This window comes from Mchenga conophoros, linkage group LG17 (assembly GCF_057382185.1).
Source record: "Mchenga conophoros isolate Kocher_MC1m ecotype Shallow Benthic linkage group LG17, M_conophoros_male_GT1.1, whole genome shotgun sequence".
NCBI classification, from domain to species: domain Eukaryota; kingdom Metazoa; phylum Chordata; class Actinopteri; order Cichliformes; family Cichlidae; genus Mchenga; species Mchenga conophoros.
The window spans coordinates 14,599,845-14,623,028 of record NC_140542.1 but is presented as its reverse complement, the minus strand read 5'-3'; the positions used below and the strand labels follow the sequence as shown (position 1 = coordinate 14,623,028).

Sequence of the window (23,184 nt, the reverse complement as noted above, 5' to 3'; positions counted from 1 at the left end):
CAAAGTGGCGTGGCTGATGTGGAGTGAAGCCACATTAATGACAATGTGTACAACCATTGGAGATGTGAGCAGGACAGTTGATGAAAAAAGTTTCAGTTTCAGTTTCAATTTTATTTCTATAGCACATTTAAAAGACCCAGGTACATCAAAGTGCTTCACAGACAAGGCGCATTTGTGGGGTTACAGCAGTAAAGGAGCAGGAAAATACAGTTATCAGCAAAAGAAAATACAGTTTTAAGATGGTGACGTGGAAACAAGCATGGACCGGGGAAAAGTTAAAAACTAAGTTGTTAGGAAGGCAAGCTTAAACAGGTGGGTTTTAAAACGTGATTTAAAGGATTGGATGGATTCCGACGCACGGACATCAATCGGCAAGCTGTTCCAGAGTTTTGGTGCGGTAAAAGCAAAAGCACGATCCCCCTACTCTTCCGTCAAGACATTGGTTGCATTAAGAGCCCCTGGTTAGAGGATCTGAGTGCTCTCGTGGGGATGTATAGGTCAAGGAGGTCGATTAAGTAGCTGGGTGCCTGGTTATTTAAAATTGTAAAAGTGTATAAAAGGATTTTAAAAAACATACGGGGAGCCAATGAAGGTTGGCGAGGGTGGGTGTGATATGGTCATGTCTTCTGGTGCCGCTTAAAAGGCGTGCTGCGGCATTCTGGACTAGTTGCAGGCGTTGGATGAGGGAAAGTTGGAGGCCTAAATAAAGAGAGTGTGGACTTTATACCAGTTTTTAATAGGCCACGTAAAACTGGAGTTATGATAAAAAAAATATATGCAATGCTTGGTTTTTTTCCTATCATTGTTTATATTTACTGTGGGAAGAAACAGTAAAAACGGCGTTTTATAAGGAAAACGCTCAAAAGCACTCTCCGCCTGTGAGCAAAAACAGCCCCCCTCCCAACTCCCCCAGCCTTTCCTATTGGTGGAAAAATGTACCATGTGGACCAATCAAAAAATGATATGGCAACATGGCATTTAGTTGTTTAGGAAAGAGGGAAGTTTTAGGAGTGACGGCGGTGTTTTGAGATGTGAGAGATTTGCGATGTTTAGCGCAAATCTTGTGTAGTTAGTGTGTAGTGTAGTCAATAGTTTTGTTGTGTGTGTCAGAACAATGAGGCGACTGCTGAATGTTACAGGTGTTACAGGAGTGATACATCTCCTGTTGTCAGGTCTGCAGGTATCAGGCTGTTGTTCTTCTTTATCTCATAGTGGACAGAAATTTTTTTTTGGAGTGGCACAAATAATTTGTGTGGCATCAGATGATGCAGAGCAGCTGAATGTTCTGTAAATAGTTTGAAATGTTTATTTAAAAAACCGCCTTGGCTGCATTTTTAGGTAAATAGCTGAAAAAAACGTTGTTGTTTGCAAAACTCACTTACTTTATTGAAGAAGTGACTATATAATTAATTACCCAACATTGGTCATTATATACTGTATTTTGCAGACAAAGAGTTACAGGACTCTCTGCCAGACCACAGACTCATAATACAAGTCAGAACTCTATAAAAGAAAAAAACAAACAAACAAGAAAGTTGTGTTTTCAAAATTGCAGTTCAAGTTATTTTTTACTTCCAATAGTGTTAACATACTACACAGGTCCTGAACAAGATTTGTTTTTAATTTTCATTGTAAGTGTGCTAAAGCAGTTAATTAAAAGTAGTCTAACATAAATGTAAATGCTGTAATTTGCTTATTTTAATAAACCATGTAACTTGGATAGATTCGATGCTGGTGTGCACACGTCTGCTGTTGCTCACAGTGGTTCAAGAGACCGCTCAGGGAGTTTGTGTTTTCGCTCAGACACATGAAAAATTAGAGGGAACATTGGTTACAAGTACCATGGGATCCCACAGGCAAATGGGAACAATGAAGAGGCAGGTAGGAAAGGTGCAACCACCAAGTACCAGGCAAGTCCTGAGGAGTCAGCTGAATGGCAAGAACAAGATCTGGGCTATAAACACTTTGGCCCTGCCCATTATCAGGTACCCTGCTGGGGTAATAGGCTGGCCAAAGGAGGAGATAGAAGCTGCTGACATCAATACAAGAAAGCTCCTGACCATGCATGGAGGGTTTCACCCCAAGTCCAGCTCTCTGAGGCTGCATGCTAAGTGGAAGGAAGGAGGCCGGGGACTGGTGGCCGTCAGCACCACGGTCCAGGATGAGGTAGCGAACATCCATGAATAAATCAGGAAGATGGCCCTAACGGACTCAGTGAATACCTCAGGCAGCAGAAACCCAAGAAAGAGGAGCTAGAAGAGGCACCATCATGGATGGACAGGCCCCTGCATGGTATGTACGACCGGCAGATAGAGGAGGTGGCTGATATCCAGAAATCCTATCAGTGGATGGACAGCTGGACTGAAAGACAGCACAGAGGCACTCATCATGGCAGCACAGGAACAAGCTCTGAGCACAAGATCCATAGAGGCTGGGGTCTATCACACCAGGCAAGACGCCAGGTGCAGGCTGTGTAAAGATGCTCCTGAGACCATCCAGCACATAACAGCAGGGTGCAAGATGCTAGCAGGGCATACATGGAACACCATAACCAAGTGGCCGGCATAGTGTACTGAAACATCTGTGCCAAGTATGGCCTGGAAATCCTGAGGTCAAAATGGGAGAATGACCGAGCTAAGATCCTGTGGGACTTCCAGATACAGACGGACAAAATGGTGGTGGCTAACCAACTGGACATAGTGGTGGTAGACAAACAGACGAGGACGGCTGTAGCGATAGATCTAGCGGTTCCGAATGACAGCAACATCAGGAAGAAAGAACACAAGGAACTTGAGAAATACCAAGGGCTGAGCGAAGAGCTGGAGAAGATGTGGAGGGTGAAGGTAACAGTGGTCCCCGTGGTAATCGGAGCACTAGGTGCGGTGACTCCCAAGCTAGGCGAGTGGCTCCAGCAGATCCCGGGAACAACATCGGAGATCTCTGTCCAGAAGAGCGCAGTCCTAGGAACAGCTAAGATACTGCGCAGGACCCTCAAGCTCCCAGGCCTCTGGTAGAGGACCCGAGCTTGAAGGATTGACTGCCCGGGAAGGGAATTTTTTGTTTTGTTTTGCTAAATTTGCAAGAAATTCTTCCAAGAAATTTGCAAGAATCTCAATTTGTGTGTAGAACTTTGAGATGAAAAATTAATTTAATCCACATTGAAATAGGGCTCAGGTTACATGGACGCTGAACAAGTGAACTACTGTGAATACTTTCTGGATTCACTGTAATCCTTCATACATGCATTATCTGACAAGCCGTCTTCAATTCAAATTACCATTCAATCCAGGGATAAATTCATCAGAGGATAGAGGATATGAGGAGGCACAAATTAGTGAAATGGGGAACACCTTACTATCACTTGTCTTGTTTCCTTTCAACAAACAAAAAATCACAGCCATAAACTCTATATTTCCTTTATTCTTGGCATACACATTAGAAATGTGCAGTGAAGTGAAATCACTTTAGTTCCTCGACTCACAGTGCATTGTGCACATGCAATACTGCCTTTGTAAAAACATAATGGTTGTAAAACATAATGGTCAGAGGGTCAGAGGGCCCGGTGGCACCAGTGTTCGGCAGCCTCGCCTCTGTCAGTGCGCCCCAGGGTGGCTGTGGCTACAATGTAGCTTGCCATCACCAGTGTGTGTGTGAATGGGTGGATGACTGGTTGTGTAAAGCGCTTTGGGGTCCTTAGGGACTAGTAAAGCGCTATACAAATACAGGCCATAATGGACCTTAACACTAAAACAAGTCCAGATATCGAGGATTTATTTTAAAGTAAAAACCTAAACCCTTGACTCCTGCATTAAGGGTATCCTTTGGGTCTTTTACTTTGTGTGGGGTCTTTTGCTGCTATGGATTAGGTCCATTTGTCAGTTTTTTTCTGTTCTCATGCTAATTCTCTCTACCAGTGGACAGTGCCTCGAGGCATGAGGTCAGTGGCTTTTTTCATGTCGGTGAAAATGATGTCTTAGGGTGTGGTCTTTACAGTTAGCAGATCTCAGTTTTATTCAGAGGTTTTAGAAAGGTCTTTCTACCACTCATCAAAGCAATGTTCTATTGAAAGCAATCATATAAAACTATGCTAAGTGTCTGTCTATAACTACTAATGAGATGTAATGTAGACATGCTGTTTCATACTTTTCCACACTTGTGATTTTCAGATCCCAAGGTGAGGTGACATCCCATCACGTTTAGTGCTGGATCTTTTTTTGTAGAGGAAACTCCTAAGAAGTAAAAAAAATGTCTGGTGCAAAGATCAATTCACTGACCCTCACCCTACTCTTCCTTATGCCCTCGGTAAGTGTTATTTCTTTACTCATGTCTTATAAATGGGTTTATGAAAACGTGTGCAGCAAGGATAACTGTTCATGTCAAAGTGCTTCTGAAACATTCTGTTTGCAGCAGGTGGAGATTCACTTCAGCAGTGTTTGCATATTAGATTGATTTTCACACACTTGTACACTAATTTACTTAGAATAACCATATGGAGTATCTGCATCAATAATTCATTGATCAGCATGTGACAGGAATAATGGATAAAGATGTATCCTCATCATTTATTCATGGATTGTTCAGCATTATTCCAGCCTGTTAACTGTGTGAGGAAAGAATGGCCTCTCCTGTCAAGGGACACAGAAGACAGTAGTTAATATTTACAAATCGTCACTATGTATGTAATCACTCATACCCACATACACACAAAATGAATGGTGTTTGAATTCAAAGGTGTTTGAAGGAAGGGAAATAAATGGAGAGCTTACAGTCTTTAGTCGTGCTAGTAGTCCGTGCTGCAGGGAGAATGGACTGCTATACCTGTTATGTGTCTGTGAGCGAAGGAGGGTGAAAAAGGAGAGTGGAAAAGTACAAGCTGTCACGGGGCAGAAACGGGAGCTGGAAGCATGTAAATATAATAATAACCACTGCAGCCAAAAACAGTGTCTGACGAGCCCAGCTGTAAGAAAGCTTTTAAGACTCAACTGTACACTGTGTTCGTGTTTTCCTCTGAAACAATAAGTTCCGTTGGAGCCTTTCAACGCCTCTCTCTGTCTCTCACTAGCAAAGTTGACCCAGACAACAAAGTAAAGCTAGTTTTTGGCTACGAGCCCGACACAGAACCTGACGTATTAGCCAGAGGTCCCTTTACGGTTTTACACCTTTACGGTTCGGAGCTGCGGACCTGTTTTATATAGGAGCGGAATAGTTTTCTATACGAGATCACTGAAAAAAGTGCAGCCTCACCTAATGTCCACTCTGTTATTCATTTTATATTAAGATTTAAAAATCTAGTTGGCATTGCTATGACGAATAACCTTCAGTAAAAGCAATAAATCACACAGCAATAGTACATTCATGTAGTTGTAAAAAGCATGGTAATATATTAAGTAATCCAAAGTATTCAGAATACGTTACTCTCATTGACAACACGTTACAAAATACATTTTGGGGCATGTATTCTGTAATCTGTACTGGAATACATTTTAAAAGTAACCTTCCCAGCACTGGGTATATGTGAGCACTTGGCAACAGTGGGAAGGAAAAACACACTTTTAACAGGACCGGGGTCATGGAGGGCCAGTCATTTGCCAGAACTAGTTGGTGGTGAGGGGAGGATGATGGGACAAAACACAGACTCAACAGGCCTTGTATCCTGTATCATGATAAAGCTACTACCTTGTGTGGATATCCAAAATAATTTACAATTGTTACAAAATTACCAAGTATGTGTTTAAAGTTATTTGAAGTTCTTTCAAACTAAACTTTGCAACTTTGTAAACATAAACCAGTGTTATGTTATTGGTACTGTTAGAATTATATAATAATGTACTGGCCAATGTTGTTTTGCTAACATATATATGCTTTTAAATAATATATATTTCAATTTGTCTGTTAAAACTATCATAACTGTAATAACTCTCTTGCCAGATATACCAACTTTATTTATGGTCCCCTTTCCTTTAATTCTAAATCATACATTTGCAATCTTCAGTAACCGTTGTCTTATGACTTGATTGTTTTGCTAGTGTGTATGTTTTGTAATGATAGCTACTGCTAAGCTCAGTTTAATATCAGTCTGTTTCAAATATTTTATTAAGAAACATGTACAATGCAAGTGAAAACTTTTAGATTGAATATAGTGCTTCAGTTGTACAAGTCAGTCAGTGAACGATGCTGCATATACCCACACAAACCAGTGCTAACCAAAAACGAGGAAATTTATTTAGCATCTTGTTCTGTATAACAGAAGACAGAGCAATGGTTGCCAAGTCTGTTCAAAACCCTTCATCTGGCACTAAGGACATATGGAATACAAATACAGGATTTAGAAAGTGTCTGACCTTCAAAGAAATCTCTCCTTGTCAACGTGTTTTTCTGCTGGAGCTGGTAAAAGAATGGAGACACTCCCTGGATGACAACCCCAATTCCCAAAAAGTTGCAATTCCGTGTAAAGTGAAAATAAAAACTGAATAAAATGAATTTGCAAAACTTATAAACCCATATTTTATTCACAATAGCACACAGAAAACGTATGAAAAATGTCTAAACTGAGAAAATGTGAGGGAGGTATTTAGGTGTGTTTAATAAATAAATAATATTTAATAATTATTTAATAAAGAATAAAAATCTCTTTGGTTAATTTAAAATAAATAAAATAAGTAATCTGTAAAATAGGGATTTAAAACAAATCCCTATTTATCCCTTCCCCCCCCCCAATTATTTAGTTTTTTGATGGGAAAAACCTGTAAACTAGTTCAACTTCATTCTGAGCTGTTGTAAGATTCACATAACAATCTACTGAAATAAGAATAAAAACCCACGATCAAGTTTAGTCAGACAAGCAACATACTAATATTTGATGCTGATCTGATGCAGTGTGACCAAGGGCAGACAGATATGATATAACCACAGGAGGTTACAGAGCAGAGACATAAACAGAGGAAGCCGAATACACTGTATGTCTTTGCCTCTCAAGCCACTTATCATTTTAATACCTCTGCTTCCTATGACTTAGTCTCATATGCACTTAGAGAGCAGTCCCAAAGTCTAAAATCGAAAATCTAAAAGCAGAATGTGGAACTCGTCAGGGTGGATGTTTTTCTACACCTCAGAGTTTAATAAAATTCACAGCCCACATTTCAATCACGTCCCTACTGCAAGCCAATGCAGTCAGTTTAATGTCTACATGAATGAAAATAAAAACATCATGTTTTAGTTAGACGCTAAATCTAAAACACAGAGAATCAACAATTGTTATCCAATTGTGTGATTTATCAATACACAAAGGTTTGCTATATTTAGCAACAGCTGAAATGTATCTGTAGCCAAAATGCCCAATACAAGTGTTTCCATTTGTTTTACTAGAATAGATCTCTACTTTTGATTAATGGATGTAATTTTCAGCAACTTTAATCTGAGTTAAACAGACACTGTAGCATCCCTGGCTGAATGATGGTCTCTTATACTGATGCTTCACAGAGGTTTTATTGGAAATGTTTTTATTGAAACATTCAGTGAAGACACCGTAAGAGCTAGGAGCAAAACAAAACCAGCAATATTAATACCATAAGATCAAAGGAAACAAATTTCTCCTGCTCACATATAGCATATACATCAAATTTACATCACTCAATTCATTGTATCACCTCACTAACTTACCACTACACATAAAGGTCAAGTTCAAGGTTAACAATATAAACTCTATTAAACGACATTTTGATTGCATGTAACTTATTCCGTTAAAGGAAACATTAACAAACCTTGTGCCACTGTCAGCCAGGTACTAATTGGCAAAGTAAACGTACATATTTTTCACTTTAAGGCACACTATTTTACCATATCCTAAAAGAAACGTTACTAACAGCCCTTTAACGGTTTTGTGCCAGTTTCCTGTTTCAAAATAAAAGCATGGATTTCAAAATAAAACCGAAGTGCCTTTCAAACAAACGTAAAAATATTTACCAAATTTAAAGGTCATTTACACTCCCACCAAATCATGAGTGTTTTAACAAAAGGGAGAACTATAACACGAATGAATTTTAAAAACAAATGACCTTAACCACAAGGCCTTTTACATAACGAAAACAAAGAATTATCCATGCATGAGCCTGCAGGTAATGTCCACAAGTCTTCATACAATAAAGGGTATAGTCGTTGTCTTAGACAGCCTCTAAAAGCAAGATCAGTTTCTGAATGGGCCATTCAACAATGGATGGCTTGCCAGAACATTGACCCTCCCTTTTCATTTTCTGGTCTCCAAGACGAATCTTAACTTTCCTCACAAGCCCATCTTTATCAGCGACTGTTTCTTCAACTCTGGCTAATCTCCACTCGTTCCGTGGCAGATCATCCATCCTTTCGATAACTATGTCACCAACTTTCAGATTCCTTCTAGAAATATGCCAACGTTGTCTAGTGGCAATATTAGAGAGATACTCTCTTCTCCAGCGGTTCCAGAATTGCTCTGCTAGATACTGGATATGACACCATCTCTTACGAGCATACATGTCTTCTCTGATGAACGTCCCGGGAGGTGGTAAGGCTCCAGTGGGTTTCATAGTGAGTAGGTGATTAGGAGTCAGCGGTTCTGGACCATTTGGATCATTCAGGTTATCCACAGTGAGTGGACGGCTGTTCACAATAGACATTGCTTCGTAAAACAATGTCCTCAAACAGGCATCATCTAATCTTCCAGGTGAGAGTGAAAGAGTGGACCGAAGTACATTTCTTACTGTTCTGATCTGTCTCTCCCAGACACCTCCAACATGGCTTGAATGGGGAGCATTCATAATGAAGTCGCACTGCCTCTCAGCCAAGAATGCAGTCAGACGATTGACATCCATCTGTTTCAGCGCATTATACATTTCATTCTTAGCTCCAACAAAATTGCTTCCTTGGTCACATCTTATTTGTCGTACTGCTCCTCTTATGGAAACAAAACATCGGAGGCCATTAATGAAGGCATCTGCTGACATATCATTCACCATTTCAATGTGAATTGCTCTACAACAAAGGCATGTGAAAAGCAGACCATAACGCTTATTCACCTTACGCCCTTGCTTTGTAAAAAATGGCCCAAAACAGTCCATTCCGCAATAAGTGAAAGGTGGAGATGGATCCACCCGCTCAGATGGCAGGTCTGCCATTCGCTGCTCTTCCACTGATCCCCTGAGTTTCCTGCATTTGACACACTGATGCACATAAGATGCAACAGCTCTGTTCATTCCTGGGATCCAGTATCCATTTGATCTGATCTCGTTGATGGTTATACCCCTTCCTTGGTGTTTAACCTGTTCATGATGATGAGCTATTATCATCCTCGTTATGTGGTGGTCCTTTGGAATGATCATTGGATGTTTCTGAGAGGCAGGGAGAGATGCATTTTTCAGTCTTCCTCCCACCTTGAGGATTCCATCTTTGTCAAGAAAGGCATCCAATCGAAACAGTTTACTCTGCCGTGAAAGTTGTAAGCCATTACTAAGTAGCTGGATCTCATCTCGATACACTCGTCTCTGTAAATCTCTTATAATGATGCGCTGTGCAACCTCTCGCTCCTGAACTGTGCTGTGGCTTGTTGACTTGTCACTCTTGGTTCGGCGAAGAAGTCGCGCAACAGCTTGTTTGACCTTACACCATGAAGAAAACTTTGACAAGCGGTCTGAAAGAGTCACTTGTTCTGCAGACTCCAAATTTAGTGCTTGAACCCTTTTAACTTCAGGGTCCCCAACTGGGATTTCTGGGATTACCTCTACCTCTGGTGATACCTCTTTCTCCCATAAGAACTTGGGTCCAGTAAACCAGTTCGATGTCAGAAGCTTGCTTGCACTAGAACCTCTCGAAGCAAGGTCTGCAGGATTCTTGTCAGTAGAAACATATCGCCACTGCTGAGGAGTTGTACTGAGATGTATTTTCTGAATCCTTTTTGATACAAATGTGTGGAAGCGACGTGTCTCGTTGTTAATGTACCCCAGTACAACCTTGGAGTCTGTCCAGAAGTATTCATCAATCCCTGAAATTCCCAGTTCTTCCTTTAGAGTATTGCTTGCTGCAACTGATACAACAGCAGCAGTCAGTTCTAACCTGGGGATGGTCACAGCTTTGATTGGAGCAACTCTGGACTTTGCCATAATCAGAGCACAATGAACAGTTCCATTTCCCTTCACATGTCTCAAATATGAACACTGGCCATAACCATACGTGCTTGCATCAGAGAAGTGATGTAGCTCTCTCTTTGTGACCTTTCCAAAGTCAGCTGGTACATAGCATCGGGGTATGGTGATTTTATCCAAATTTGCCAGATCACTCTTCCAGGATCTCCAGACTGGTTGCAGTTTACTGATGAGTGGGTCATCCCAACCTGTACCATGCCTACACATTTCTTGAAGAACCCTTTTCCCAGTTAGCAGGAAAGGAGCAATAAGCCCAAGTGGATCATAAAGAGAGGCAACAGTGGATAGTATACCACGCCTGGTTTCTGGTTGGTCCTTCAAACGGGCATGAAACCTGAAACTGTCTGACTCAATGTGCCAGTGGATTCCTAAGGCTCTTTCCAGTGATGAATCACTAAAGGCAAGATCAAGAGCCTTTACTTCAGTGGCACGCTCAGATGGTGCTATACTCTCAAGCACCTTCGCATTGTTACACACAAATTTGTGTAGTCGCAGACCACCCATAGCACAGAGCCTTCGGGCTTCTTTTGCAAGCTGAATAGCCTCATCTACATCTGCTATGCTTGTGACACCATCATCCACATAGAAGTCCCTCATAATGAATTGGGAGCCCAGAGGAAACATGCTCTCGTTCTCCTTAGCGAGATGTTTCAACCCATAGTTGGCACATCCCGGTGAAGATGCAGCACCGAAAAGGTGAACTTTCATACGGAATTCCTGTGGCTCCACACTGAAGTTCCCATCCTTCCACCACAGGAAACGTAGGTAGTCTCTATCCGCTTCGCGCACATGAAACTGATGAAACATCCTTTCGATGTCGCACATCAGAGCAACATGGTTCTGTCGAAATCTGATAAGAACACCAGTTAGAGTATTTGTCAAATCTGGGCCCGACAGGAGATGATCATTTAGGCAAGTTCCCTTGTACTTAGCCGAGCAATCAAAAACCACTCTGAGCTTCTCTGGTTTTTTGGAATGATAAACTCCGTGGTGTGGAATATACCATGTTTCACCTTCCTTCTCTTCACAGAGAACTTCTTCAGCATCATTGTTTTTAATTACCTCATTCAAAAACGTTACGTAGTGAGTCTTGTAGTTCTTGTTGTTCAGCAGCTTTCGTTTGAGATGGTTGAGCCAGATGATAGCTAACTGCTTGTTGTTGGGAAGGTAGGGTCTCTCTTTAAAAGGGAGAGGCATCTCATAGTGACCATGTGCGTTCATGTAAATGCTTTCCTTTAGCATATTGAGGAAGAGGATGTCATCTTGAGACACTGTTCTGCTGTCCTTGCTGATGTCCTTAAAGTCAGACTCAAGTACTTTAATGGCATCGGATGGCGTCACTGGAGGAAGCTCTTTGACAGTTACTCTATGGCATATGTTGGCGACAGGAGGAGATTCAAGGTGAGGTGGTGAGCAGCCTATGATGCTCCATCCTAGGTCTGTGCGGACTGCATAAGGCTCATTATCTCTTCCTAGGATGACCTGTCTTGGTGCTAGTGCCTGTGAGCAGTTATAACCTATTAGAAGACCAACTTCACAGTCTAAATGTGGCGGAATATCATCTGCTATTGCTTTGAGATGATTCCAATGCCTCGCCGTTTCACTGGTAGGAATGTGCCTTCGATTCACTGGTATGCAGTCTTTGGTATAGGCAGGAGGGAGATCAATGTGATTTGTGGAGGTATAGCCACGCACTCTGAGACCTGAGACTCTTTCACTGTGTGTTACTGTGTCCTTTCCGATCATGGTGGTTAGCTTTAGCCTTACAGGATAGGTCTTGGTTGTCAAGCTACGACTAACATCTTCATCAATAAACACAGTGTCACTCTGGGTGTCAAGCAGAGCATAGACAAGCCTTTCTATTCCTGGGTTGTTGGAAGAGGAAACCCAGACTGGCAAAATCATGGATGTAGTCGTAGATGTGTGCTCAGTCTCTGTATTGAGAGACAATGTCGTAACTGCTTCGTCTGTATTCTGATTAGAGGCTAACACAGCATTCATGTTGGAATATCTGTCGTCATGAAGGCAAGTTGGGTGTCGTCCCTTACAAATATCACATAAGTGTCTGTGGCGGCAGTCTTTAACATTATGGCCTGGTTTCAGACAACCATAGCAGAGTTTGTTTTCCCTTACATACTTTCTTTTCTCTTCCAGAGGCGTTCCTTTAAACTCTGGACAACTATGTAGGCGGTGTTTGTTATCATGACAGAATGTACAAGGGGGCTTTAAGCTTGTCTTGGATGGTACATTCTTCTCATTCTCTGTAAGTGTCTGTGTATGAAGAACAGTAGATTTATTTTTCCTTTCTTTCAGATGATGTTTCTCTGCAGGTAAGTCTGATAAACGTAATGCATGGAGGGAAGTTACTGGGTTACAGGCAATCTCTGCTTCTAATGACATGAAGTTGACAAAGTCCTGAAAGGCTGGAAATTCCTGTCTGTCCTTCATAAACTGGGTCACCTTGCGGTTCCACCTTGAAGCTGCCCACTCAGGTAACTTTTGGACCAGCTTTTGGTTCTCTTCACAGTCATTCAGAATGTCCAGCCCTTTAATATGAGGCATGGCTTGCTGACATGCATGTAGGAAGTCGGCGAATGCTCTGAGTTGTTCTGCATCCTTTGAGTGGATCTTTGGCCAGCTAGCTAGTTTTTCTCTGAAAGCTCTCTGCAAGACGAATGGTTGACCGTACCTGCTATTAAGGCGATCCCATGCATCCTTATACGCTTCATCATCCTCCCTGTAAAAGATACCATCAAGTGTCTTTCGTGCAGGACCTCCCACATATCTTCTCAAGTAATGCAGTTTGTCAGCTGAACATATGTTCCTTTTATCTATGAGGGATATGAATGAAGATTTCCATTCAATGAACTGGATTGGGTCGCCGGTGAATACAGGTGGCTCTGGCATTGGAAGTCTGTTCATGGCTATGCTGTCTTGTACTGCTTGAGCTAAGTGGGACACATCTGTCTGTGGAGGTGAAGCTGGAAATCTTATGAGATGCTGAACTGGAGCCAGAGACACAGCTTGATGTGGGTGCATATGTTCCTGGTTCCTTAGTTTGCTGTTAGCAGAGCACAAGCTGCCCTCCTGCATTACATCTTGGTTGTAAATTGACAATCTTGCTCGTGCTGCTCTTATATCCTTTTCAGCCCTTAGTCTTTCTAGTTCATGTTTTTGAGCTTCAAGATCCCTTTTCTGTTGCTCTACTAAGAGCTGGATCCTTTCCTTTTGTTTTCCTTCCGCCAATAACAACTCATATTCTGCTTCCTTTGCTGCTAATTCTGCTGCAGCATCTGCTCTTTTTACTGCGACAATGGAGTCTATAGTGTGTTGACTTGGAGGTGAAACCGTGGATCCATATATGGAATGAGCATAGTCTCTGTTAAGGAGCTCACGAAGGCGTTCTTTGACTGCTTCACTATCATAGTCTTCGTCTATGCCTGATATTCTTTCATATGCAATTTTAATAATGTCCTTTGTTACGGCCTCACATGCATCAACACGACGTCTCGTTTCACTGGATGGTGTGAGGTGATCTCTGATTTGTACATAAATGTCCGTAATATCATTCATGCATTTCTCTAAGATATCAATGAGAGCTGCGATTTCACTTTCTGGAATGTCTAGCTTTAGCTGATTTCTTGCCTTACGTGCCTGGATCTTCCATTGATCATAAAGGTGCATGAGCCGCTTCTCCCTTTTGTATGCCTCCTCTCTCTGAAATGTAAGCATCTTCTCCGTGGGATTTCTTGGGCGATCAGATCTGCGAAGTTCCTCATCCTTGCTTGCTTGACAGATGTCTTTTATTTGATCTGAGCCTTCTGCTTCTGCAGTTAATATCTGAGATGCTTCCATTTTGAGCGAGTGTCACATTTAGACCATCACAATGAATCCCTCTTCTTTCATCATAGACTTTGGCAGTCAGGTGAAACTCGTGAGGCTAAAGCTCTTACTGTAGCATCCCTGGCTGAATGATGGTCTCTTATACTGATGCTTCACAGAGGTTTTATTGGAAATGTTTTTATTGAAACATTCAGTGAAGACACCGTAAGAGCTAGGAGCAAAACAAAACCAGCAATATTAATACCATAAGATCAAAGGAAACAAATTTCTCCTGCTCACATATAGCATATACATCAAATTTACATCACTCAATTCATTGTATCACCTCACTAACTTACCACTACACATAAAGGTCAAGTTCAAGGTTAACAATATAAACTCTATTAAACGACATTTTGATTGCATGTAACTTATTCCGTTAAAGGAAACATTAACAAACCTTGTGCCACTGTCAGCCAGGTACTAATTGGCAAAGTAAACGTACATATTTTTCACTTTAAGGCACACTATTTTACCATATCCTAAAAGAAACGTTACTAACAGCCCTTTAACGGTTTTGTGCCAGTTTCCTGTTTCAAAATAAAAGCATGGATTTCAAAATAAAACCGAAGTGCCTTTCAAACAAACGTAAAAATATTTACCAAATTTAAAGGTCATTTACAGACACTAATTGAAACACATGAGTGGATGTTCTTGACATTTTAACCAAGTGGTATCAATTTCCTTTACTTGAAATGTACTTTAGTTTGCAAATCTATCTATATAGTAAATGATTTTTGACCGAATCTATAAATCACAAAGCCTGATTATCCAAATTACTGGGATAATTATATTTATTGGCTCATTAGTCCATTGTACATCATCTCATAATTACAAGATAAGGTCTGAAAATTTTGTGGGTGTACATGCAGTGCACTATTAGTACTTACATCATCAAAAATGAAGCATATGCTTAAGTTCAATGAGGAAGATCTTTAATCACTCATCTGCCTTCTGTCCCTGCTTTTCTGTGTACATGTCTACTGCTTTCCCACACTGTCAGTCTCAACACTGACGTCATTACTCTAGTCCAGTCATCTTCTTGCAAGCCTTCTTCGAGCCTGTCAGCCTCCACTTTACATGATTTAAATTTGTGCTCTCCGTCGTTCTCCCTTTCAGGCTGTCATTCGTGCAACCCACCTCCTTCCCATCTCCACCTCACAGACACCTCAGTCAGAGCTCCATCCAAACCTCAGTCTTCATCTTCACCACCAATCTCTAGACTCCACAGAGTACTGTCCTAAATCCTATCACTGCTGGGATTCCATACTGCCATGATGGGTCATCGGAGTCTAATTGCCAAATAAATTCATTTCTATCTATCTCTATCTCAATAAATCATGTTGGGTTCTTCCAAGTGATCTCTCCTTATTTAACTTGGTTTCATTAATATTCACATACTGCAAATCACCAACACTCTTCTTTCAAGTCATCATTTACCATTTGAAAGCTTAAACAGTGTTTACTTGCCTCTGTCCTGATGTCTGAATACCTGCAAACCAGTGACTCATGAACATTCAAATGCAAGTTAGCTCTAATTATTACATCCATGTACACCTGTGTATATATCTGAGAAATCCCCATCTTCATTTTCAGTCAAGGTCAAAGAATTGTATTTTTAATAGGCTTACAGTTTGTTTTCAGAATCGTCCTACTGACAAGTGACAGTTTGTTCCTTCTGATTAAAGAACACCAGCTTCAGCTTTGCTCTATAGACATGATGGCCTGAAAAGGATGCAATCAAACAATGGACAAGCTGTATAAAGGAAAGGTTTAAGATACATGAAACTGAAAATTATTTCAAACCAATTATGCTACCTGGTAAATTAAGCTACAACATTTTTAAAAAATAATATTTATGTTAAATCATTACATCAAATAATAAATATTTATTAACAAACTGCACTCAGTGTATGCCAGATGTTTGAAGCTTATCCATGTTATTCAGCAGATTAATATTCCTCTTGAAGCTAACACGTGGAGTCTCCTGGACTGACGCCAGCACAGAGACATGTTCATACCTTGATCCTCACCATAGGGGCTGTAAATGATGTGCCCCTGGTCATAACCTCCATGTCTGCAGTCGTAGCCATGCAGTCATCCGTGTCTGGATGTCTGGAGAGCACAATTATAAACTTCATGTCTGTGGTTCAGAACAGATGGGACTAAAGCTTGGCAACGTGTGGTGTGAAAAAGGCTCATCTTTCCTGACTTGTTTTCATTGGAATAATGTCGTCCTGTGGGTCAGTTAGAATGGAGAGAGAGCCAGCAGCTCTGAAATGATTAGTTTAATTGGTTGGGATTTCAGACAGATCCCAGGACTTAGACCTCTCCCACAGTAGATTGAAGCACATGAGTGGCTAATGAAGCAACCAAGCACTTTGCCTTTGAATCTTTTCTATGTGCTCTTTAGCTGCTTGACTCTCTCTCTCTCACTCACACACACACTCTCTGTATGTGTGTGTGTCCCTGTGTGGGTGTGTATTGTCTTCTAGATTTCAAGCCAACAGGTCCCCTCTAACTGTGTGATCAAGATGGAGCAGGAGAAATGCATGGAAATGATGGCCTTGGATTCCAACAATCAAGAATTTGGTGAGTCTTTGTTGCCTTCATGATAAACTTGTATTAAAACAGAAGCATCTTTGGATTCTTCGTGCTAATGAGCTGGTGATAACTCCACAAACTGTAGATGACTCACCTGATCCTTGGAAAATGTTTTTTAAAAAACGAACCTCACAGTTCATAGCCTCTGTGCTTGATTTGAAGCATCGGATAACTAATGAGGCCACAGGAAGACTGTATTTTTGGAGCAAGGGCACGTGCTTTAGTTGTTAGTGTCTTGTGATGATGATTCTGAAAATGAAAGTTGATCGGTGAGTGACAGCTGTCTCTCTGGCTGATTAGATGATGAATGAAGGGAATATTAAAACTATGGGCAACTTGTGTCAGTTCTCCTTTGTGACCTTAGTTTCTGACTTAACTCTCACTGTCAGAAACTAACGGCGAACTGTTCCATATTCAACAACCCTTTGTCATATATATCCAGCCTTGCCTTTTATTTTGTCTCCACAGACCTTTAATAAAAAAACATTTGTTATGTGTTGTTAAAAACTTTTTTGTGGTGCTAGAATTTAGATAATCTTACAGAGTAAACTAACATTAGCTACTTAAATACTTTCCAACTATTGTGCAACCATTCCCATATGGAAAAGAAATAGTAAAAACTTATATGATTCACTCATTAAAGTGGCCACTTTCTCATTACTTTCATATGTTGTTTTAGTAAGTATCCAAAACATACAAGTTTAATTTATATAATTTTTCAAGGGTTCTTGTATCTGTTTTCACTCTTGTATGCTTTTCATACAAGTTTCACACAAGACAAACTTTATAAGATTTATATATATCTTTTTCATGTGGGTTGTGGGAGTCTAGCAGTTGTTTTTGGTGTTTGCAATCGGAAGGTTGCCGGTTCGAGCCCCGGCTCGGACAGTCTCGGTCGTTGTGTCCTTGGGCAAGACACTTCACCTGTTGCCTACTGGTGGTGGTCAGAGGGCCCGGTGGCGCCAGTGTCCGGCAGCCTCGCCTCTGTCAGTGCGCCCCAGGGTGGCTGTGGCTACAATGTAGCTTGCCATCACCAGTGTGCGAATGTGTGTGTGAATGGGTGGATGACTGGATATGTAAAGCGCTTTGGGGTCCTTAGGGACTAGTAAAGCGCTATATAAATACAGGCCATTTACCATTTACCATTTGCGTGTATAGATTTTAAATTGTAATATCATGGTTTCTTGGCATATTACAAACATTTCAGCAGTAGTTGAATTTGAGAAACAAAACATGTTCACTTTTTGGGACAAATTCACTGTCAAATACAAAGAGTCGGTTTAACAGACACACATATATAACCATATCATTAACGTATATGTGCACCAATTTTTTACAACTGCAGGTTTAATAATCTCTGACAGGAAAGCTCACTGATTAAAGCAGTGCTTAGACTACGTTGTTAGATCCTGATTCACCCCCCATTTCCTAATGGTCTGTGCTGTCTGTCTACTAGTCTGCAGAATGTATTGTTAAATCTAGGGCAGGAAGATGTTTTTGACATTCCTGGACTGTTAACCTACTGCCTTCTAGCAAATGTTAATTCAACTGGTCTTTAGGTAGACTTAGTCCATATAAATTTTTTCAACCCTTCCTACACTACCCAGATGATGTTTCATTTCATTAGCTGCATGTGATGGCACTAGAAATCATAGAAATAATTCAGTATTTCAAGTATTTCACTGATTAAAATAACAGATTACTTTGGAACATGTTACACCCATGAAGAAGAAACCTCTGGCAGAACTGGCCTAAGGGAGGGGCAGCACAGAAGAAAATCACTCGGGCAATTGAAACACACAAAGAAATGGCAATTGCACTGAACTGAGATGAGCTAGAAGCTGTTGTCATCATGAAATTGGCTTCAAAACACAAAAGCAAACTATGTAACCAGTACCACAGAACTTCAGACCAGTGCTAATATTAAAACTTTAATGATAATATAAGCATGGAATATAGAGCCCATTGTACTATTTGCAAAAAACAGTCACAACAACCACTAACAACAATGTCCTAAAAACAGAATTTAAACCTGATGTACCACTTTACATGCTTTCTGCAGGCATCTCTCCATTTCTAACTCAAGGTCTGTTTTAAGTGAGCTTTAGACATTCAAAATGCAACACTAAATTAACACTAAAAGGAGAGCATCTGGAGCAGAAGTTGAATGGCTGAGTTGATTGATTGATTATAATTCAAGCCAGGGTGTTGTTGTGCAGTTGCTCTGTTTAAAGAACCGTTCTTTATGTTGGTTCACTGCCCACTGTTCACTTTGAGGGGGCAGTGGAACACATGGGGACCAATTACTTAACATTTACTCACTGAGCTTCATTAGTTTGTGAATACCTTTTTTAAAAAGCACATTTTGCGGGGTTTAAATCGAGAGTTTAATTGAAATAAGTCTGTTTTTGTAGAACTTCCCTAATTGCAATGGGACAAATCATGGAACAGTACATATATATATATATATATATATATATATATATATATATATATATATATATATATATATATATATATATATATATATGCTGGACAAAATGGCAGCAGAATCCCACAATAAATCTAAAAGATGGCTTGTCACTATCATATTTTATGACACAGAAGAAAAAAAAGGGACAAATTATTTGGTAGCTTTTCAACACAGCTTTTTAGTGTTTTTCGTTGGAATGTTTGACATCAAACACACCACATCATCAAATTAGGGCATACCTCACCAATGTAACTACACAACAAATTATTAGTTATAGTTAAAGCTAAAATATCCAGTTGTTTTCCAGTTATCCTTTAAAACTGTGTCTAATTTAGAGTGACATGTAAATACACTCAAACAGAATAACAAATTAAAAGGTTACAAATCTATGAGACTTGCTCCTTGATTTCTGATGCAAACCGATCCCTGTATAAAAGTGTTGTAGAAAAAGATGCAACAGCAAAGACTATTTTTTACTACTATCATCATGTAGTAGTCTGATAATTGATTTATTTAGTCCAAAGACCAATTAGATGGAAACAAAGAAAAGGTACCTGGTCAAAATGTAATTTGATATAGTAGCAGTGATATGAAATGAACATATGGCTTTTTGGACTTGAGCACTGAGCTTTTCTCCCCGTCGTGTCCCCAGATTGCCCGTGGTTTTGGGACAATCTGACATGTTGGCAGCCTGCCAGGCTCGGGGAGGTGGTTGAGGTCAACTGTCCTGAACTCTTCTCTCAGTTTATGAGTGAAGAAGACTACGGTCTGTTTCTATACATTTATCTTTATATTTCAGACAGCTCTACTGCTGTAGAATTACATTGGTGTGTTTGGCGTGTTTACTGTAAGTAAGTAAAGGGCTCTGTGTCTGCAGAATTGGGAAAGGTTAGCCGCAATTGCACTCAGTTTGGTTGGTCGGAGCCCTTTCCCCACTATCTTGATGCCTGCCTGTACGAGGAAGGAAACAGCACCCACCCTGTGAGTTAAACAGCACCTCAGCATCTGCAACTGTGTCTAATGCACAGTTGTATTTGACATTTTCTACATGAAATGCTCTGTGTCTCTATCACCATTGTAGGACATGTATTACGTGTCAGTGAAAGCTCTGTACACTGTGGGCTACAGCACCTCTCTGGTCTCTCTAACCACAGCCATGGTCATCCTGTGCAGGTTCAGGTGAGAAATACTGTACGTCTTATAGGAGATAAGACTGACTTTAAACCAGATGAAATGCATCTGCTACAAGATCAAAACCACTGACAGGTGAAGTAAAGAGTACTAAGGACCTCGTCTTTGTAATGGAATCTTTCTGTGCCATTTATGAGTCAGCCTGTGGATGCTCAGTTTATGAAGTTGGTACAAATTGTTAGTGTGAGGATCTGACAGACTTGACTGTATATAAAAGATACGGCATCCATAAACTCCACAGGTTAAACACGCAGATACCTGCCAATAGGTCTTTATTATCGCACTACAATAAACACTGAAATTTCACTCACCAACACTGAAGCACAAACTATTTGAGTAGTCTGTTCTGCTTAGCAGTCCATATTAATTATCAGATAATGCCATTAAAATGTTTCCAAATACAGCAGAGAGGTCCAGTTCAGTGGTTCACAGTCAAAATGGCCACGCCCCTAACTTCAGATTTAGAAAAACCCAAATTGGTCATATTACTGGTATTACCTTTTGGACATTTTCCTATGGAAGTCTCTGGAGACTGATATGCTTTTGGAGCCAGCCTCAAGTGGCTATGGACACTAATTAATGTGGCAGAAGTAGTAGTACTTATGCTTCTAACACTGGTATCCTGTCTATGTGTTAACAGTGAATCAGTGTTTTGCAGAACAGCACTTGTGTGTGTTTATCAGGGAAAAGAAGATATTAGTTACAAAATAATCAATTTTTATCCAGAGTGTTCACATTTATTCCTTCACACAGGAAGCTGCACTGTACCAGGAACTTCATCCACATGAACCTCTTTGTGTCATTCATCTTAAGAGCTATTTCTGTCTTCATCAAAGACGGCGTGTTGTATGCAAAAGAGGACAGCGAGCACTGCTTCATACACACTGTGAGTAAAACAAGCTGCACATGTGCCAGTAAAGCAGGCTGTACTCATGCTGGTGATGGTTTGTGGCACCTTTGCTGACACTCTCTTGCACGTTGCTTTTATCTGTCTTTTCTTGAAGCTGGAGTGTCGAGCGGTGATGATATTCTTCCACTACTGTGTTCTTTCTAACTACTTCTGGCTCTTCATCGAGGGTCTGTATCTCTTCACGTTACTAGTGGAGACCTTCTTCCCTGAGAAAAGATACTTCTATTGGTACATCATAATAGGCTGGGGTGAGATGTCTTACATGCCATGCTGTCGTTGTATTCATATTTCCAAATGTCATGTTGTTTACTTGGTGATGTTGGTTTCAGGGACCCCGACGGTGTGTGTGACCATCTGGGCAGTGCTGAGGCTGCACTTTGATGATATAGGGTGAGTTATGAATAACACTGTAAGTAGAGTCTCATGTTTTTGTTGCATATGTGCTGAACATTTCATTTTATCATATGCACTCTTAGCTGCTGGGACATGAATGACCATGCTGCCATCTGGTGGGTGATAAAAGGACCTGTGCTGGCTTCAATTATGGTGAGAAGCCAGGATGCAAAAACACAGTCTTTCTTTTGTCAAGTATATTTGTATTACTTTTATACAACTGGTTTATTCTACAGGTTAACTTTGTGCTGTTCATTGGCATCATCATCATCCTGGTTCAGAAGTTACAATCTCCAGATATTGGTGGAAATGAATCCAGTATTTACCTGTAAGTACTTGACATTAACATAAAGTTTCTTATTAGATGAGTTAAGATGTAAATGCATTTTGTTTTGAATGTGTTTAATATCTTATTTGTGTATTTAACATAATTTTATACCATTTTGTGATCAGTGCTAAAACATAACAAGTGTTTCATTGTGTAATTAATTAACAACAAGTACTTTTTAAGGAGAGCGTTTCTCCCTATCTATAAGTTTTGGAATTGTCATGCAGTTTGCTTCACTGTTAATGAAAACACATTATTAGCACATTATTATTAGCATTTACTTTTAAAAAATTGAGGTATTTTGGAGACAAATTCAGTATTTCTGCATCTTAAAACTTTAACTTTGTCTTTCCATTTTTGTAGAACATATTTCACTTTTTACTTGACTACATTTAGTCACCTCACTATATACAATAGTAACCCCAGTGTCACAGACCCATTTGTGGATAGATCTGAATACATATGGATGACTATGTAGTCCAGCTGTCCATCCTTACATTTCAGGGGCACTGGAGCTTTGAGCAGTCTATCACAGGGCTATCACCATTCACACTCACATTCATGCCTACAGTCAATGTAACATGCATGCCTTTGCACTGTGGGAGGAAGCTGGAGCCTTGTGGGAGCTTGGGTTAAGCTCCATGATTCCTGGAACCCTATTATTTATTCTCCAAGTTAAAGTTCTGATTTGCCAGCTTTTTCAGAGCTCACGCTGATCTGATTGTGGGGGAAAGTGTTTAGTTATAGATATATAAGTTACAGATATGTTACTGACTGAATTTAAAACCTTGAAACCTTGAAATGGCATATTTATCCTCATGCATATATGCCCTACTGTAAATTTAGTCTTCTGTGTATGAGGACTGACACATTGGTAGAACAGCTCTCTCATTGTGATGGTGATGATGATGAGTGTGTTTCATGCGTTTGCTTTACAGGAGGTTGGCACGCTCCACTCTGCTGCTGATTCCTCTGTTCGGGATCCACTACACTGTGTTCGCCTTCTCTCCTGAGAATGTCAGCAAGAGGGAACGTCTGGTATTTGAGCTTGGGCTCGGATCCTTCCAGGTAATTATTTCTCCTGCATAGCCTAATGTAGGCAAGGATAATGCCTGTGTGAACTATTTTCAGAAAAAAACTTTCAGTCTATATTGTGGCAGTGCATCAGTTTCTTTCTACTCTTTGATCTGTTTTTATAGCTGTTGTTGTTGTTGTTTATGATCTGTATTTATAG

General features: G+C 40.4%; 1 protein-coding gene across 3 annotated transcripts in view; it reads left to right on the top strand.

Moving 5' to 3' along the window:
* The window catches only part of adcyap1r1b (adenylate cyclase activating polypeptide 1b (pituitary) receptor type I), a 42,285-nt gene that overhangs the window by 16,549 nt on the left and 2,552 nt on the right, over window positions 1-23,184 (top strand). For all 3 annotated transcript variants that reach the window (XM_085253027.1, XM_085253028.1, XM_085253029.1), the window contains 11 exons: window positions 4,167-4,302; window positions 16,547-16,643; window positions 19,781-19,894; window positions 20,006-20,109; window positions 20,210-20,307; window positions 21,073-21,205; window positions 21,324-21,477; window positions 21,559-21,619; window positions 21,706-21,775; window positions 21,859-21,950; window positions 22,889-23,018. In XM_085253027.1, coding sequence (XP_085109153.1) covers window positions 4,246-4,302; window positions 16,547-16,643; window positions 19,781-19,894; window positions 20,006-20,109; window positions 20,210-20,307; window positions 21,073-21,205; window positions 21,324-21,477; window positions 21,559-21,619; window positions 21,706-21,775; window positions 21,859-21,950; window positions 22,889-23,018 — 1,110 coding nt within the window. In that variant the 5' untranslated portion in view covers window positions 4,167-4,245. The remainder of the gene's footprint in view (window positions 1-4,166; window positions 4,303-16,546; window positions 16,644-19,780; window positions 19,895-20,005; window positions 20,110-20,209; window positions 20,308-21,072; window positions 21,206-21,323; window positions 21,478-21,558; window positions 21,620-21,705; window positions 21,776-21,858; window positions 21,951-22,888; window positions 23,019-23,184) is intronic.